Below are 17,532 nucleotides of genomic sequence, written 5' to 3'. Positions count from 1 at the left end.
ATAGATTTCCAGGAGGACTAAATGGAATTCTATAGATTTCCAGGAGGTGAGTTCGAGCCCCACCTTAAATAAGTAGAGATTACTTAAAATTAAAGTCTTTTTTTAAAAAAAGCAACAACAAAACAAAATTAAAAAAAACCCAGTTTAGTCTAACAGTCATCACTATGTGCAGTCTAGACAGGCTGGAATGAGTGTATCAAGAATGAACTACAAAAAACTGAGAACAAACTGAGGGTTGATGGGGGGTGGGAGGGAGGGCAGGGTGGGTGATGGGTATTGAGGAGGGCACCTTTTGGGATGAGCACTGGGTGTTGTATGGAAACCAATTTGACAGTAAATTTCATATATTAAAAAATAAAAAAAATTAAAAAAAAAAAAGAATGAACTACACCTCAAAAAAATCAGAAAGGAGCAACACAGGCTGTTAGGATGTATTGATATCTTTTTTCATCACTAATTTTTTTGTGTTGGGTATAAACTTAAATTTAAAAAAATAACTATTTTCATTCAAATGACCATAAGTAAATATATTATCATTTACTAAAGAGAGAGCAAAATATAAAACAAAAAGAGATAAGCATATAGGCTTATAGCAGAAGCTAACATGGCAGGATACAATGTAGTCTGAAGATATAACAAGTGTCTTTTAGATGGCATCAAGGGGCATGCTTTAGTTTCTTCACCACATCATGGAAAGGATCTGTGGTGCCAGTGTTAGCCAGAAGACAAAACCCTTGGTAAAAGCCTTTTATTTTCAGAGATCTGAGTGCAGATGGAAATCTAATATTGACCTCTTGGCTTTGCGTGAGTTGTTGCAGCACACGGATATCAGAATACTCAGAGCAAGAGCCCAACTTCTTTGGCACACTATCTTTTGGACAGGGTCATTGTCACCCAATGCCCAAGAACATCTTCCTGGCTCTCCCTGCAGACAAATTTCTCTGTCCTCTGGTCTCTTTTTCCCATAGCTGCAGGGATTACCTAATGACACAACTGTATTTCATCCTGTTATCCTCTCTAGAGGGTCTTGGTTATCTCTTTAGTGAGGTCTACACTCTTCAAGTTCATATTCAAAGCCATTGCCAGTGGACACTTCCTCCCTCTCTCTTTTTAAGTGCACCCCGGTGACCCCTCTGTTCTAGAGCTGGTTCCTTGTTTCAACTTCTGACCTGTCTGCCACCAAGAAGACGATGATGGTCTTCTCCCCGACAGACCTTTGATTATTTTCTGCATGTGATTTTATCAGATAGACCTTGGTTCAAATCCTGACTCTACGCCTTATTAGTTGTGTAATCTGGGACAATTCCTTAATCTCTGTCAATTTTGGTGTCCTCATCTGTGAAATAACAATAATAAGGTGGTAATCTATGCAAACTGCAAGCACAGTTCCTGCCTGTAGGTAGAGCTCTATAATTTACAACTATAACTACCATCATTATTTTGTCAATCTTTTTCTATCTTGACATTTCTCTTAAGATTCCCAGAGCTAATTATTCCCTTCTTCTCCCCTCCCTTATTCTCTTTGCATTCTGGACCACATGATAATACACTCTTTATTCACTAATTATTTTTTAACTATTTTCCATTTATCTCAGTATATATGTGTTTCTTTTCCCTCCCAACTGAACAAGAACAGAGACTTTTTTCATTCCTTTCCCACCTCCCTGGGACCTCATTTTATTGTTGGAAATACATTAAATGCATAGTGAATTGACAAAAAAGAATTCGAAGGGCTTCATTGGTTATCACATTGTCCATGCTAAACAAAGGCCAATTTTTGTAAGGGAAGCTGTGATTACTCAAAATCCTGATTTGGAAGTAAGGCCAAGGGTGAATTCTAAACAAATAAATAAAGGAGAATTATCTTGGACACTGAAACCGTAAATGTATTCTGAATGTGAATTGTCCATTTCCATTGTGTCTGTGGCCCCAGTGCTCTATGTAAAAGCCCCAAGATCGAAACAAAATGAGAATTTAAAAGGCTTAGTTCAACTTCCAACAAATCCACAGAATTTCAGTCATTAACAACCTACTATATCATACTAGAGAACTATAGAAATATTATAGGATATTAATACTGATATTTTTAGGATGTTTTCAGGAAATGGAAGTAGGAAAATGCATGCCTGTCTGGCATGGAGGTAGAGCCAGAACTTTTCCTTCTTAAAATCATAGAAACCCTGTTACTATATAACCATTGGAAGAATAAATAAATAACAACCACTTACAGGCACCAACTGCATGAAGGACATAGTGTATATTAATTCTTTTAATCTTTACAACTCTATCAAATCAGTACTTTTTTAAAAAAATATTTTTTAAGTTTATTTATTTATTTATATATAGAGAGAAAGAGCATGAGCAGGGGAAGGGCAGAGAGAGAGGGAGAAAGAGAATCCCAAGGAGGCTCTGCTGCCAGTGCAGAGCCTGACATGGGGTTCAAACTCACGAACCATGAGATCATGAATGAAATCAAGAGCTGGATGCTTAACCAACTAAGTTACCCAGGTGACCCTTAAATCAGTACTTTAATTATCCCCATTTTGCAGATGGCAACTGAGGCAAGGTCCTATAGCCCATGAAGGATGGAGGCAAGCTCTGCCCCACCAGGTGCAGTCAGGTCTGCCTGACTCAGAACCTGGGCTGCCCAAGATGGGGCTGCACTTCCCTTCTCAGCTGCTCAGACTTGTGGAGGCAGAAGTGGATTGATGGACTTTTCAGAAATATTACTGCATTTTTCCTAGTGTATTGACTGGCCTTATTGTTATGGCCACATAACCTCATATGGATGCTGTCCTTTCTGTAGGAGTGGAATATGCCTCAATTTCCTCATCTATGCAATAGAAATAATAGCATAACCTATCTTAAGAGTTATTGACAGAAACAGATAAATTCCTACAGGGGTAAATACCATATATGCAATCTCTCTTTTTGTGGCTATCATCATTATTGTCATAATTTTACTCTGACACAACTGTGAGAATGACACTCATGCCTTTCCACACATGCCACTTGCTAGGGATTTGCCTTATTTCTAGGTATGTGTCTGCATCATGTCAGAACATGTTTGGAATTGGGGTGGGGGCTGAGGAAGCATCTGGGAACTGAGCAGAGGTTGTAGGGACCATGCTCTTCTACTGTGCAATGGTAATAATAATTGATTTTGATGAAAATTGCATACATTGTAGAGTTTGTTTAATGTAGATACATTGACCAATCAGTCAATCAATCTTGGTAGGACAGAAAGGATGAAAAGATGAACCCTCCATAGCTTTCCAAGCCTTTGAAACAAAGAATTCCCGCTGTCCTAAACCTAGAGAAATGGAGAACTGGGTGTAGTGAAGGTCAAGCAGCAAAGGAATTGGACTGGAAATGCATAGTTGCAGGTGAGTCTCAGGACCTGAGGCATCTCCTTTGCCTTAAAAGAGCTGCTAATGCATCTCTCTTACTCCAAGTCATATTTTGTCACTGACAGGTTCTGTGGTGCCCAGCTTTGCCCACCCCTCTAAAAGCCATTTGCATGTTCCCCAGATTCATTAGCTGCCTTTATAACAATCACTCATTCACAACAATTTCCATGGTACTCACTGAATGGGGACCATAGGAAGAAGGGCCCACCCAACCAGAACTCATTAAGCATAAATCCAACATAAATCTCACAAGAGTAGGCATTTATAAGAGAGGCAAAGATGAGGTGCCAGTGTTTAAGAAGCTCACAGGTAAAGGAACTACCCTTTTCTATCAAGTTAGTGACCAAACCAAGTGGCTTTGCTCTCTCAGAACATTCGAGACTCAACACCTCTACAGTCTGTCCGGTGCTTCTGAAATTGCTGTGTGGATATGAATCACCTGGGGATTTGGTCAAGTGCAGATTCTGATTCTGGGGGTCAGTGGCAGGCTTCAAGTTTCTGCATTTCTAACAGGCTCCCAGCTGATACTGATGCTGTCGGTCCACAACCCACACTTTGAGTAAGAAGTCTCAGACTGTGTCCTAAATATCACCTAATTCTGTCCCATTTCAAATGTGATTGTGAATGTAAGGGGTTACCATACATGGGCACTTTTCCTCTCTCTTTGATCACAAGCTTCTTGAGGACAAGGCCTGTCTCCTCCTCCTTTTCAAATTCTGCACAGCAGGTGCTCTATAAATATAGTTGATTGGCAGCCTGTTCAGTACGGCACAAAAGCCCCTTCTCGCTGCCAAGAAATCAAGAACCGTCCGCTGGCACTCCAAGGGCAGCTTTCTTCATCTGCACTACCCACAGGGAACACTATGTCTCCCATTGGCGACCCTTCTGCTGGCTGAATGCTGTGAGGCATTCACCCAACCCCATCATTTCTTAACAAGGGCAGGAGAGCAATTAGGCTAGAGTTTTAGCCCTCAGTGCCGGTACAACCTTGGCCTTTCTAAGGAATTCCCCCTCTCAAAATCTGGGTTGCATTTCTTAGCACATAACCCTCAATCAGCCATGCTAACTCCACGGTCAACTAGCTTAGCCCTGTCCTAACTGTCAGGAGGCACTTGGCCTTGGGAAACTCTCCAAATCTTTAGATTTGGAGCAAAGGTTATTTATTGAAGTGAGGCCCTGCTCTACTTCTGCTAATTCAAAAACCAAAAGGCAAATTTTTCAGAACTTTTCTGCCAGGTGAATAAAGTAGGATTTTTGTCCATCTCTTTCATCCTCCCCGGTTGTCTTGATTAGGAAACATACAGACAGGATGGAGTAAAGGATATACAAGGGATGTAACTTTTTTTTTAATAAAAGGAAGAAACTTGGAAACCCAGAAAGTAATAAGTACAAGGAAATATAATATATATATTTATAAATATATACACATATATTTATAAAAATATATATATATATGTAATGTTTATTCACCTTTGAAGGAGCAAGAGACAGAGCATGAGCAGGGGAGGGGCAGAGGGAGACATAGGATGCAAAGCAGGCTCCAGGCTCTGAGCTGTCAGCACAGAGCTCTACGTGGGGCTCAAACCCATGAGCTGTGAGATCGTGACTTGAACCGAAGTCGGACACTTAACCGACTGAGCCACCCAGGCACCCCAAAATGTTTTTGTGGACAACATAAAAATTAATTAGATTCTGAACCAGCAACTAAAGTTACCTCGTGCTTCCTTAGGCAAGGACGGCTCTTCTTTGATCCTTTCTAGTTCACAGATATAGACTTACCCTCCCTCTGCAACACTGAAGCGTTTTCAAAGGGCTTGATCTATTTATGGTGGATTTTTCCTATGACCACCTACTGTAAGAAGCACAGGTATGCCACCAATGGCATGTCTGCATAGCGAGTGCCAGGGCACTCTAACTGACGGGCACTGGTGGCAGCTGCTAAACACACAGCACAGCCCGTATGTGGCCTCTGGGGTCTGCTGAAAGACCAGGAACCCAGAAGCTCCATAAATGGTCTGCTTTGCCGATGCAATCCATTCCTGTTTTCTACAATCAAGGGTTCCATGGTCAGTAAATTAAAGGGGGGAAAAAAACCAACTCAGGTCTTAGGAGGCATTAACTGACCTGCCTCTCTCTATGTATGTGTCTCTACACCAAAATGATATAAACATCCCAGCTCTCTCCTTCCCATGGGCTCACTGACTCAGATAATACATTGTTTGGATTCTTTAAAAATGTTTTATGGGCTTTCAGGTGCAGTTTAATTTAGCCTTTTGATAGCATGGAGAACACAATTACATCCTATGAATATGTTGCAGAGGCATAGAAAAGACAGGAAGAACATGTAATAACACTTGTTATGTTATCATCGAGTGGTAGAATTACAGGTCTTTTTTTGTGGCTTTCCTTTTGTCACTTTTTGGATAAAATAATTGTGCTAAAACCATCCTTTGGTAATTTTCTGTGCGGGAGAAAATTGTTATGTTGTCCCTCATTATGTATTCTCAAAGTCACATTCTTGGTTTGAAATAAAATATGTGAATGCTTTATATATTGTAAGCATCGTGGTGAATGAGGCTTTATCTGGCCGACTTCTGTTTTGTCATGTTTGGTAGTATAGCAAATTATCTTTCTTCCCAGGTTAAATATATAAATATTGTCAGGTATATCCCCTGGTGATAGTGGGATCTGGCACTGTGTGCATGTTGCAGCCTATGCCCAGCACAATGGAAACTGCTTTAGTATAAAATATTATTTGTATGGAGGTGTTCATAATACTTAGAGAAGTTTTAATTATATGAATTATAACTGTCACCAAAACTATCAGCAAACACAATGACGATGCCTTTTGTACTGGCCATATTCCTTAGGCATCAGAATCTAGGTTTGAGAAATAAATTAATGTTTAATCTAACGTTTTTACAGTTAGATGCTTAATTTGTCCCCTATTATATTCATTATAGGCTGTGGGTGTGGATATCTTATACCTTGGGATTTAGGGATTTGGGATTAGACATTTTTTAGAGGTAATTCTTTATTGGTTTATAATAGTGATTCTTAGAGTATGATCTGGGTATCCTTGAGAGCTCCTGAGACCTTTCTGGGGAGTCCACAAGGTCACAACTATTTTCATAATAATGCTAAGACATTATTTGCCTTTTTCATTCATATTCTCTCACAAATACGCAAAGGATATATAATGTGTGATGACATCAACTCTCTGACAACTAATAGAACATGTGCTGTGTGTTTTTATCTCTTAAAAATTTATCAGTTTTAATTTCTAATACAGTATATATTGATAAATATAATGTGTGTAGGCTTTTTAGTTTCTCAATAGTTATTAAGTGCCAATGTATCTGAGACCACAAAGTTTGAGAAACATTTAGAATTTATGATAAATCTTCTTAAAAAATTATTTTGTGCGTGGACACTTAAAAAAATAAACTTATGTCATATGCCTCATTCAGGAAAAATCTGTAGCCTTGATGAATTAAATGAATGAAGCAGTCAAAATAAAAACTATAAATTGGTTTGGTGGGCTTAAATATAACTTATTTTCCTATGTGTACAATAATAGAGACAATAATAGAGACAAAATACTGTCTGGTAATACTTCCCCTATTCAGAATTCAGCTATCTAGCAACCTCACTTATCCAGAGAACAGCTGCTGACCAGTCAATTTAAAAGGGTGTCCAAAGAGCAAAATGGATTTGTTTCAAGCTTCTCAAGCCCTGGGCACTAAAAGCCTAAGTGCTTGATTCACAAGAGAGCCCACCCAGGTCCTTAACAAGCCTGGGAATTGGGACTCTGGTGAGGCAGGCCAGGGGTGGGATTTAAGGAGGCACTCACTCACAAGTGCCAACTCGACCCTTGCATGACTCTGAGAGTGCATGCCTCCTTAAATGTGATGCCCTAGGCGCCTTGTGGACACTCCACAGTGTAGCCCCACTCAGGGGGATTCCAGAATCCCCCTGGGGTCCACAGAAAAGAGAGGGGGACAGCTTAAAATACTGCCTGACAAGAGTAATAAAAGAAGATAGTGGACTTCTAGCAAGGGATGAAACAGGAGAGCTATGGAAAATTGCATTCAAAATGCAAATAATATGAGTCCAATTAATACAAAAGCAAATAATTTGGGCTCTCAAGGCGTCACGTGGCACAATAACTGACATCTATAATTTAAGACAAAGTTATTTCCACTGTACTTTGGTTTTTTTAATTAATTAATTAATTTATTTATTTATTTTTGAGAGAGACAGAGAGAATGAGAGCAGGGGAGGGGCAGAGAGAAAGGGAGAATTTCAAGGAGGCCCTGGCTGTCAGCACAGAGCCTGATGTGGAGCTCGAACTCATGAACCATGAGATCATGACCTAGACTAAATCAAGAGTCGGACAATCACCTGAGCCACCCAGGCACCCTTGTACTCTGTTTTTAAAAGTAAGAAGTAGGGGCACCTGAGTGGCTCAGTTGGTTAAGCATCTGACTCTTGATTTCGGCTCAGGTCATGATCTCACATTTCTGTGAGCTAGCAGCACAGAGCCTGCTTGGGATTCTCTCTCTTCTCTGCCCCTACCCTGTGCATGCATGCATGCACACTCTCTCTTTCAAAATAAATAAAAATTAAAAAAAAAAAGCAAGGAGTAAAATGTTACATTGAAGGCATGTTTCTATCCAAATTGGTTGAAATAATACGGTTTGAGAACAAAATAAACTCTGAGATTCCAAGGAGACCAGCTATTCAGAATGCTTCAGTCAATTAAATCCATATTCATTTACTGTGGCTAAATATTGCCAAAAACTGTATTTTAAGGTTCTGAATACATGAAGTCTACTTGTGCATCAGGTATGCAAATTTTCAATGACTCATTATTCAGCTTGATGGAATTTCCCTGAACCCACAGGATTTTTTCCCCTTTCCTTGTAGAATTGTTATTTTTTATAAGATTTTATTTTTAAGTAATCTCTACACACAATGTGGGGCTTGAACCCACAACCCTGAAGTCAACAGTTGGCAGCTCTTCCGACTGAGACGGCCAGGTGCCCCCCCACCCCCACCCCAACCTCCAGTCAGGTTGGTCGTATGTCTTTCTAATTATGCATGTTTCAACTTCGGAATGTCATTCCACACAGGAAAAGAATTGAAATAGGGTTAGAATTGCACAGCAACAAATAGCTTCTCACTGTTAACATGGGGCTGGATTAAAATGAAGCCTTTTGCTAAGATCTGATGACTTGTTTCTTTAGCGTGATTCTTACCATATTTCAAGTAAGAGTCAAACGGGGGTTGAGTGGCATAGATGGGGTGGAGGTGGTGTGGGAAAATCTTTACTCAAATTGAAAAAGTTTAAAAATTTAGCACAGGTCACAAGGAAATTATTGCAAAAGTGATTCAAATTGTTAACAATTTCCCCTTTTAGTCCCTTATTCTGCCTCTCCCGGGGGTCTGTTCCTGGGCAGACCATCACCACAATCACAGCACTCTTATGTGGTTATACGGTTATCAGATAAATCCCTTAAAGGCCTTGCCCCAACGCATTGCTGGGCCTCCGATTGGGTGACTTTTTAAAAATAGAGGAAGGACAGGCCTGATGCCAGGTGGGGTCATAAAAATAAAATTCCACAGCAGTAAACACAGTGGCACTCAATCAATCACAACCATATGTGGTCATGGAGAGTTCTTTATGTGACTATCTCAGAAATACTCAGACCTGGAAGACCCCACCTGCTAAACGCACCCCTGTGGGGAGAGAAATCTTAATGTTCCACAAACCCAAGCCTTCCAGCCGTTGGTGGCGGATACAGTTACATGTTCAACTGCACAGGGTGACTCTTTCAACTAAGTGGGAAAGGCCATGCTTCCACAACGGAACAGTGGAGAAACAACTGGTTATCTTCGTCTGTTTAACAACTGGAGACCCCTAAGTGGACATGATATATTTCAGTGGGAACACAACATAGGCTCTGGAGTAGAGACCTCTTATTTTATCTGGGCTTCTGTGGGTGAAAACTAAGATGATTCACCCCAAGTTAAAAAAGGAAATTCTCATGGCAGTGGCAGTGATGGCTATGATAATAACAGCAACTTCTTTGGAAGATATTATAAATATTAACAATAGTTATTAAATAAATATTAAGGAGAGGAGCAGTGGTTATTATGTACCTTACAGTGGTTGTTCCATGTTGGTGGAAATGCCCTCAAAGTTTATGTTAAGGGTAAGGCATTTAACACCTTATGCCAGATTCTGAGTTTGCTGTTTTAGAAGGAAAATACTTAAGTTCTTACATGGTAGGTCCTATTCTGAGCTTTTTACTTTATTTATCTTATTTCCTTCATGTAAAGACCTAATGGGTCGGGTACTATTATTATTCACATTTCACAGAGGAGGAAACTGAAGCATATGAAGTGTAACTAACTCAATACATGGTACAGCTGGAACTTGAACAGCCTAGAATGTTCTATGAATAGTATACCTTGTTTATGTTACTGTGTTTAATAATGACTATGACTTAATATGCATAAGGGAAAAGCCAAAATACTATGCAGAATAATTCTAAATCCATCTAACTTTAAAAAATGAGAAATGAAAAGAATTATACAAATATATTATTTTTAAGTTACAAGTAGAGCATTCTGTTGCAAGATATATAAAATTTTATAAAATGCAGAAGGTAATATCTGATACAAGCAAAGAATTCTGAGGAGTTTGAAAAGAGATTTGATACTATTTACAGGAAGAATTGGATGATTTTGGAGAAAAAGAAAAACATTTTCTAGCCTAGGTTCTTGCAAATATCTATAGTACAAGTCAAAGAAAATGAATAACAAAAGTAAAGATCTAACATCTGACATATTAAACATAACTTTAGGTCTTATATTGATGTGCCAAACTGGCCCATAAAAAAGATTCCTGAGGGACCGTAAAAGGGCAAAAGACTTATCAAAGTGGATTTCAGACTTGAAAGGCATAATAGAAGTCAGATTACAGTTAGCTTTTTATGATTCATTTTTCGAGAGAGAAATAAGCATGTAACGAAATGATCCTGGTTTGCCAAATCGGCCACTTCACTCCCCAATCTGAAGGAATCTAAGACTTTACTCTGGAAATGCATAAATAATACACTGCCGATAATATAGAAATGGAAAACCCATAAATAATCTGCCCCACGAATGGGAACATCCTGAAATTTGGCTTACTGTCTATCTGTGTAGCTGTCCAAAACAAATGTACTTCTTATAAATTAAAACTGGGCCTAGCCACGCAGAGTAGAGCACATGATATTGTCCCTTTGATGGTTTGGGGCTGTTTTTATAAAAAGCTGTGGGGACAGAAGCCCTGTTCTCTCTGGTTATGAGACGCTTTGCATACTTACAGGAAATTAATTGATAAAGTCTTCTTTTTCACAGTTTCATATTCCTTAATCACTATGCTTTCAGATTTTCGGAAACTGCTCTTGAATAAACAATGACTACTTCATAATTACCCCAACTAGGAACACTGTAATTCAGTAACTGCCTTTCCACATATTTATTGGGTTTTCCTCGGGTTTAACAGGCTGGACCAACAAGGACTCCAGAAAAGACAGCTGTTCCTATCAAGAGCTGATATGGGATAAAAACCAAGAAAGGAGACATGGCCGTGTCCCCTCAGGTACACACATAAAATGAGTTTTGATTTTTTGATTTTTGATTTTTGATTTCTAGGGCTTTAATTCTGTTCTTTATTATCTAACACACCCAAGTGTGTCTAGAGATGAGATCTAGAATTACCAGAAATCACAGGCTGCCAAGAGTATATTGTGTCTCTTAATATAGGTTTCAAAGACAAATTAAGGAGGAGTGCAGATAAAAATAGTAATTATTAACAATAATAAAAATTCTTCTCCGTGTGTGCCTAAAGAGCCTACAAATACATGTTAGAGAAAATAATTATAAGAAATTTCTGCAAAAATAACAAAAATGCTTTTGCTTTTTAGGGCTGTAAAAACCACAGAACTTATTTTCTTTCACAACAACTCTCTAAAATTTTAAAAAGGGATATATTTACTTACAAAAGTATGGCAAAAACATTGTTTTCATATTTGCTCAAGTTTTTTAGAAAGACCACTTGTTTATTTATTATTATGCCCGTGCATTTCTTAAAAGTCACTTCAGCCAGGGTGGTTTCTTCACCATTCATGTAGGATTCGGGGATACTTTGAAATGGCTATAAATAAGGAAAGTGTGAATTGTGTGCCCATAAGGGGCCTAAAATAAAATGTTTCAAGGCCATGTCTCGGGTCCAAAATAAAGGGAGTCATTGAGGGAACAGAGGCTTGCAAATGCTTTCCTTTTCTCTTTCACTTGGGACCCTCAGACCCACTGAAGAGCCCAGTCTTTTTCTTTGCTCATTTTCAAGAACTCCCTTACAGCTGACTTTGTTGTACTCTGAAAGACCCGGAGAAGACTTCTTCAGATTTACTGGATGAGAAACAAGGATACAACTTGTTTTTTCCAAAGTTTTTTTAAAGCGATATATTTAGGGCACTTGAGAGGAAAGAATTGGCCAGTCCTTTATTTATCTTCCTAACAGGTGCAGCCCGGACAGTCATAAAAGCAGGCTACTGAAAAAGAATGATTTTGCCAAGTATTAAGCTTCTCTGGTGTGCATGCATTTGTCCCAGAGTATTCCTTCCAACAGCAGAGAGCTCAGATCTACACCACTCCTCTCCTGTACAGAATGGCAAAGTTTTGTCAGGGGGAAAAATATCGTGACATTCATTTATACAACTTCTTCATTCCTCATCCAAATCTTCAACTTGACCTAAATGAACCATTTCAGATTTGGAGGAAAATAGTCGCCCTTGATAAAATAGCTCCTCCCTCTGCTCCCATTCTTTCCCTTACTTCTTACAAATTAACTTTTCCCCAATTGGAATGAAAGGTAATATTCTATATGTAAGGTGACTTCTCCCAAAACAAATTTATTTTGGTGTTTGAAATAGGCCTTCCAGTCTCATGCAGGTGGAAACTGAAGGTCAAGGAGTAAATATGAGAGGAGGTTGGCCATCACCAGGGCACCTTTTCTGATGATGACTAAGCTTTGGGCGATGCTGAGAAATAAGCAAGAGGTGATGAATCCTGCTCTACATTCAGATAGATTTGGGGCAGAACTTTAAGATGTGATGAAATCTCTAGGGACCAAGAAAAAAAGATAAAGCAAAGGAAAAACTTCTATGGACTGAAAGAAAGTTATTCTCCTTTACCACGTTCCCATCCATTCCTACTGAGAAAGGTCAAGATAGTTTTGACAGATAGATCCTGTATGTTGATATAACAAAAGAGTCTGTAGCAACAATGCCATACCTTTGATTCCTGGAGTTATCAGAATGGTCCCTTAAAGTTATGGCCATAAATGAACCTATGTTTTGTCATGTTTGAGTTTTCAAGAAGAGATTTGACATGGAAGGTGAGAAAGCTATAGTGTCTTTCCCAAAGCTTTTTGAATCATACCCAGGCAACAAGGAGAACTTTTGCCTTTTTCCTATGAGTTAAGTACATGAAATACAATAGGGCCTGGTATATCACATAACAAAAAGTGAAATTGGTGTTAAGGCCTCAGATAATTTTTCTAGGTCCTGTAGATTCTGATAGTTAACAATTGTCTAAGTATATTAAAGAACCAGATTTTAATGATCACATACTATAGAGATAAAATTCTGATGAAATCATTTTATGGGTTTAAAAGCCATTCATGGCATTTTTAAAATATTGGAGGTTCTACCACAGAAGTATTTTCTAATTTCTAATTAGAAATTTTCAAGTTTCATGTTGATAAAGTCACTCCTTGAAGGAAAAGAGAAATTTCCAGTGAAAAGTGATTCTTTTACACATTAAATGCTCAGAGGCAATTAATCATGAGGGCTTTTAGAATAGATACCATGTTGTATATGTCTCTGAAATCCCAGGGACTAGCTTACAGTAAGTGCTCAGTTAATAGTTGATGCATAAATACATGTATCAGAAACTCTGGGAGATTCCCACAAATCTGAAACTTCCATCCACATCCTGTTACTATTTGATTGGAATAACTAGGCCTCAGGTTCTGCATGAATCCCAAGCAAAAGATAGTCCTTTTATCTGGAACTGACAGTAAAAATACTATAGTTGTCTAATGAATAAATATACAACTGATGAAGGTGGAGAGGAGGGCAATAGGAAATGGTTACTCCTTAAAAATAACGTTTTCCTGGGGCAACTGGATGGCTCAGTCAGTTAAGCGTCTAACTCTTGATCTCAGCTCAGGTCATGATCTCGTGGTTCACGAGTTCAAGCCCCATGTAGGGCTCTGGGCTGACAGTGCAGAGCCTGCTTGGGATTTTACCTCTCTTTGTCCCTCTGCTATTCCCCAACTCACACATTCTATCTCTCTCTCAAAATAAATAACTAAAGTTAAAAAAAAAAAGCTTTCTTTCTCCAGAAGGGGTTACTGAGCCATCCAGAATGTTTTCAAGAGTCTAAATCAGAACTGTTGGCTAATTACTTCCATTAGACTTCCTCCTTGAGGTCCAAAGTTACACCTGTCCTTCCTCCACCTCCTTAGAAGATTTTAGTTCTCCCAAGACCCAACATGAAGCTCCCAGAATTTGGTCACTGTAGGTTGGGAGGCAGTTAAGGGAGATGTCTTTTACACATTCAGATGATGAAAACTCAGCCTCTTTTGAGGAGTTACTGCATCCTCCTGGATCCTAGGCTCATGTGTCCTATCAAGAGTCACAGCAAGTGGTCATGTCCTTCTTGGGCATGGTTCTCCCAGGTGGAGAGAAGATGTAAGATTTATAGGAGCTGGAGGAACCTGTCCCTTGGAAGTGTTTCTGCAGATAGTTTAAAGTGACTCTGAAGACTTGGTTTGGTGGCAGGTTTTATTCTTGAGGCTATCTTTCAGAGGGATCCAAGCGGATGGAACAAAACCAACCCCAGGGAAAATGAAATAAGTTAGGAGGAGGTACAAGGACCAGAATAGTTCCTGAATTGCCATACATCTTACTCTTTAATGTAAATAATATGAAAGTGCAATGATTTCACCAGGAAAATTATGTAAGGTGCAGTTCCTTTAAGAACCCATTCTGCTGGTAAGGAAACGGAAAAAATCCCTGTACTTCCTTAAAGGATTTTAAATACATCAGTAACCCTCTTTTTATCCCCACTCCCCACTATCCAAATTTAAACTAACCGCAGAATCTATGAGTATAAAATTACTGTCCTGGGGGGGGGGGGGGGGGGACTCTTACACAGAATATCAACCGTGCATTTATAGCAAAAGAAGATCATGGGGACCTTGGCATCTGTATTGATTTATTCAAAAAGAAAAAAATAAATATTTGGGGGGAGGGGGGAATGCTGAAGTTAAAGATAGATCTTCCTTTTTGTAGCTCTAAAATTTCATGGTCTCTAAAAGCGGAGTGGGTCAGATTGAGTTGTAAAACCAGACCAAAAGTAAAACTTTATCACATCTAGCAACCAACGTAATTTGATTGGCTTTATAAGCTCTACAGTCTGTCATCTTATTTATTAGTTTTTCAGCTTGTCATTTTCAATTGAGCATTAAAATAACACATGCAAATTTATCCACTAAATGCAAGATAATTAAAACAATATTCTGTCCTTAGCCAGGAAACATAGAATGCATTTCATCCAAATAAGCCTTGAAGAGGCTAGTCAAGTGACAGATCAAATAAAAAGGACACTTAATACACATGTAAATCATTTGCATTACAAATAAGACACTTTAGCAGGGGTTGGACTCACTGCCTGGTAGTTGGGATTAAGTTCCCATATTAATGCATGCATTTGGTGTGGTTATTTCGGGTGGAAGACTTCATCCATCAATGCCTCCACCACTAAGTAAAGCCAACCTGTAAACTGATCACCACAGCCTGTCAACACTGGTTACTTAATTACATAAAGAAAATATATTTCAAAGACTTTTGATAATTTGGGTAGTATTTCAATTTTAGGCCCCATGTCTAGCATCTTTTTCAAGGTTCTTCAAAACAATGACTAAAAGCAGTTTTAAGAATTAAAAGTGAAAATACTGAATACTATTTTTATGCTTCTGCTCATCTTTTTTTTTTTTTGCTTTTATTTGCAGAAGTCAAAAATAAACTCCTGAAACCAATACTGCACTGTATGTTAACTAACTCAAATTTTAAATTAAAAAAGAAAAAAATGCAAAAACTAGAAAAACAAAATAAAATAAAATGAGCAGTGTTTTTAAAAAAAAGATGTCAAAAATAAAGATTTGGTAAGCACTAATATGAATGAAATAATATTTTAAAAAGACATTTCCATTAAAAATTAAGCTTCCTGTACTTGTTCTGTTAATTTGTGTTTTTCATTAGTCATTTTAGTAATTTCTAATTCTAATTTATTTATGTTACTAATTAGTAGTTCTTAAATATTGATTTTTTTATAAAAGGAAGAAACTTTATTAGAGGAAGCATTTCTTCTAATGAAGAATCTTATCCTATTTTCAGTGTAATTATTCTTAAAAGGCTACATATTAAGAATATGTCTATAAGAAAAACCATTGAAGAACATAATGTAGCAGCGATATTCAAAGACATTCTCTTTTATCCAGTTGTCTCATTTTCTTTGCATGCAAGAATTTAATAATATAATAAGTAAGAAACTCCAAAAGCACTGATAAAAAAATAGCTGCATCTGTATATCTGTACATTTTAAATGTCTTCCCATGAAAAAAGATATAGCAAATCTGGAGATATTTGTTGCAAATTATTTTTTAAAATCTGATAAAATTTATTAACTAAGAAAGCATTACAAGCTTCTCCCACCACCCACAAATTGCAAATACATGGTGAAAAATTTGTGATTGAGCCTGAGAAAATATGCTTGAGAATGCAATATATTCACCATGAGCAATTAACCTCCTTAAATAACACTTTGAGGATACCTTTCAACTGAATGATAAAATTATAATTTGATCATTTTAGTCACTATCCCTTCATAAGCCATCTTTCTCAGATATTTTTCAATTCGTTATACTCTTCCTATATTTTTCCTCTGGTCTGTGTACTGTAAAGGATCTTTTCCTTAAATCACAGTGATTCTATATCTTATAGTCTGTTTAAGAAACTGGGTATTTGTTTGAAAATAAATACCCAAATGAGCATACTGTATTCAAAAGTACAACAAAGAGATTTATGGATGAGTCTTACCCTCTTTCTTAGTGGGTTCTGGCATGACCACAATAAAACGTTATTCTCCAAAAGTTTGTTCCCCTCCGATACTAGTTGACAGAAACCCCACAGACAGTGAGAGATGGTGCAGGTCAGCGTGACAAGCAGTTGGGGAGAAGTCCAGTGCTTTTATACTGTGTCTGCACAGCAATCACGTTGGCACCGCCCTTTCTTCAACACAAGGATGCTGGAACTTGACAGCTATGAGGACCTTTCTCACATCTGTTGTCTGCACTCTGCTCTCTCGCCTACTGGAAGGAATCTCCTGTCCATCTCGTGTGGCTCTGAGAACACCTCTAACTTTCTAAATTCAGCTGCAGCTCCGTGTTCCTTCTTACTCTTGTCTTTCTGTCTGATGAGGCATGTGTCGAGTCAGGAGTACAGAATGTTTGCTGGATGATAAAAAATTAAATTAAAAATCATAATATGCCAATTCAACATATACCTTAATTTTCACTAAGATTATAAGGAAAAAAATCTCTGTGTTCAGATGACAATGTTTATGCTCCCATTGGCTTTTTGTATTCATCAGTTCTTAATTATTGGTTTTAATTTTCTTTCTCATTTTTTCAGTAATATGTTAATATTAATTTGTCAAGCCAAGTTTCTATACTGAAAATCCTGCCTCATTTTTTGTTTTTGCAAGAATAGCAAGTGTTTCTGTTGGGATATACTTAGCATTTTCCTTTTTTCAAGAAATGTCCTGAAAAAAATACCGGGCATATAAAAGAATGAAATAATGATACATGCTACAACATGGGGAAACTTGAGAACATTATACTAAGTGAGAGAAGCTAGGTGCATAAGACCACAGTATACAATTCCACTGATATAAAATGCCCATGTTAGGCAAATCCAGAGTCAGAAAGTCAATTAGTGGT

At 38.0% G+C, this 17,532-nt stretch overlaps 1 protein-coding gene across 1 annotated transcript in view; it reads right to left on the bottom strand.

Annotated features, from left to right (window-relative positions):
- MYBPC1 (myosin binding protein C1) overlaps positions 1-5,475 on the bottom strand; it is a 76,804-nt gene extending 71,329 nt beyond the window's left edge. Inside the window, exons 1-2 of the mRNA XM_049626715.1 lie at positions 5,264-5,475; positions 4,183-4,309 (exon numbers count right to left, since the gene is read on the bottom strand). Of these exons, the coding sequence (XP_049482672.1) occupies positions 4,183-4,309; positions 5,264-5,475 (339 nt within the window). The remainder of the gene's footprint in view (positions 1-4,182; positions 4,310-5,263) is intronic.
- Positions 5,476-17,532: the final 12,057 nt, after the last annotated feature.

This window comes from Panthera uncia, chromosome B4 (assembly GCF_023721935.1).
Source record: "Panthera uncia isolate 11264 chromosome B4, Puncia_PCG_1.0, whole genome shotgun sequence".
Taxonomy (NCBI): Eukaryota; Metazoa; Chordata; class Mammalia; order Carnivora; family Felidae; genus Panthera; species Panthera uncia.
This window is presented reverse-complemented; position numbering and strand designations above follow the sequence as displayed.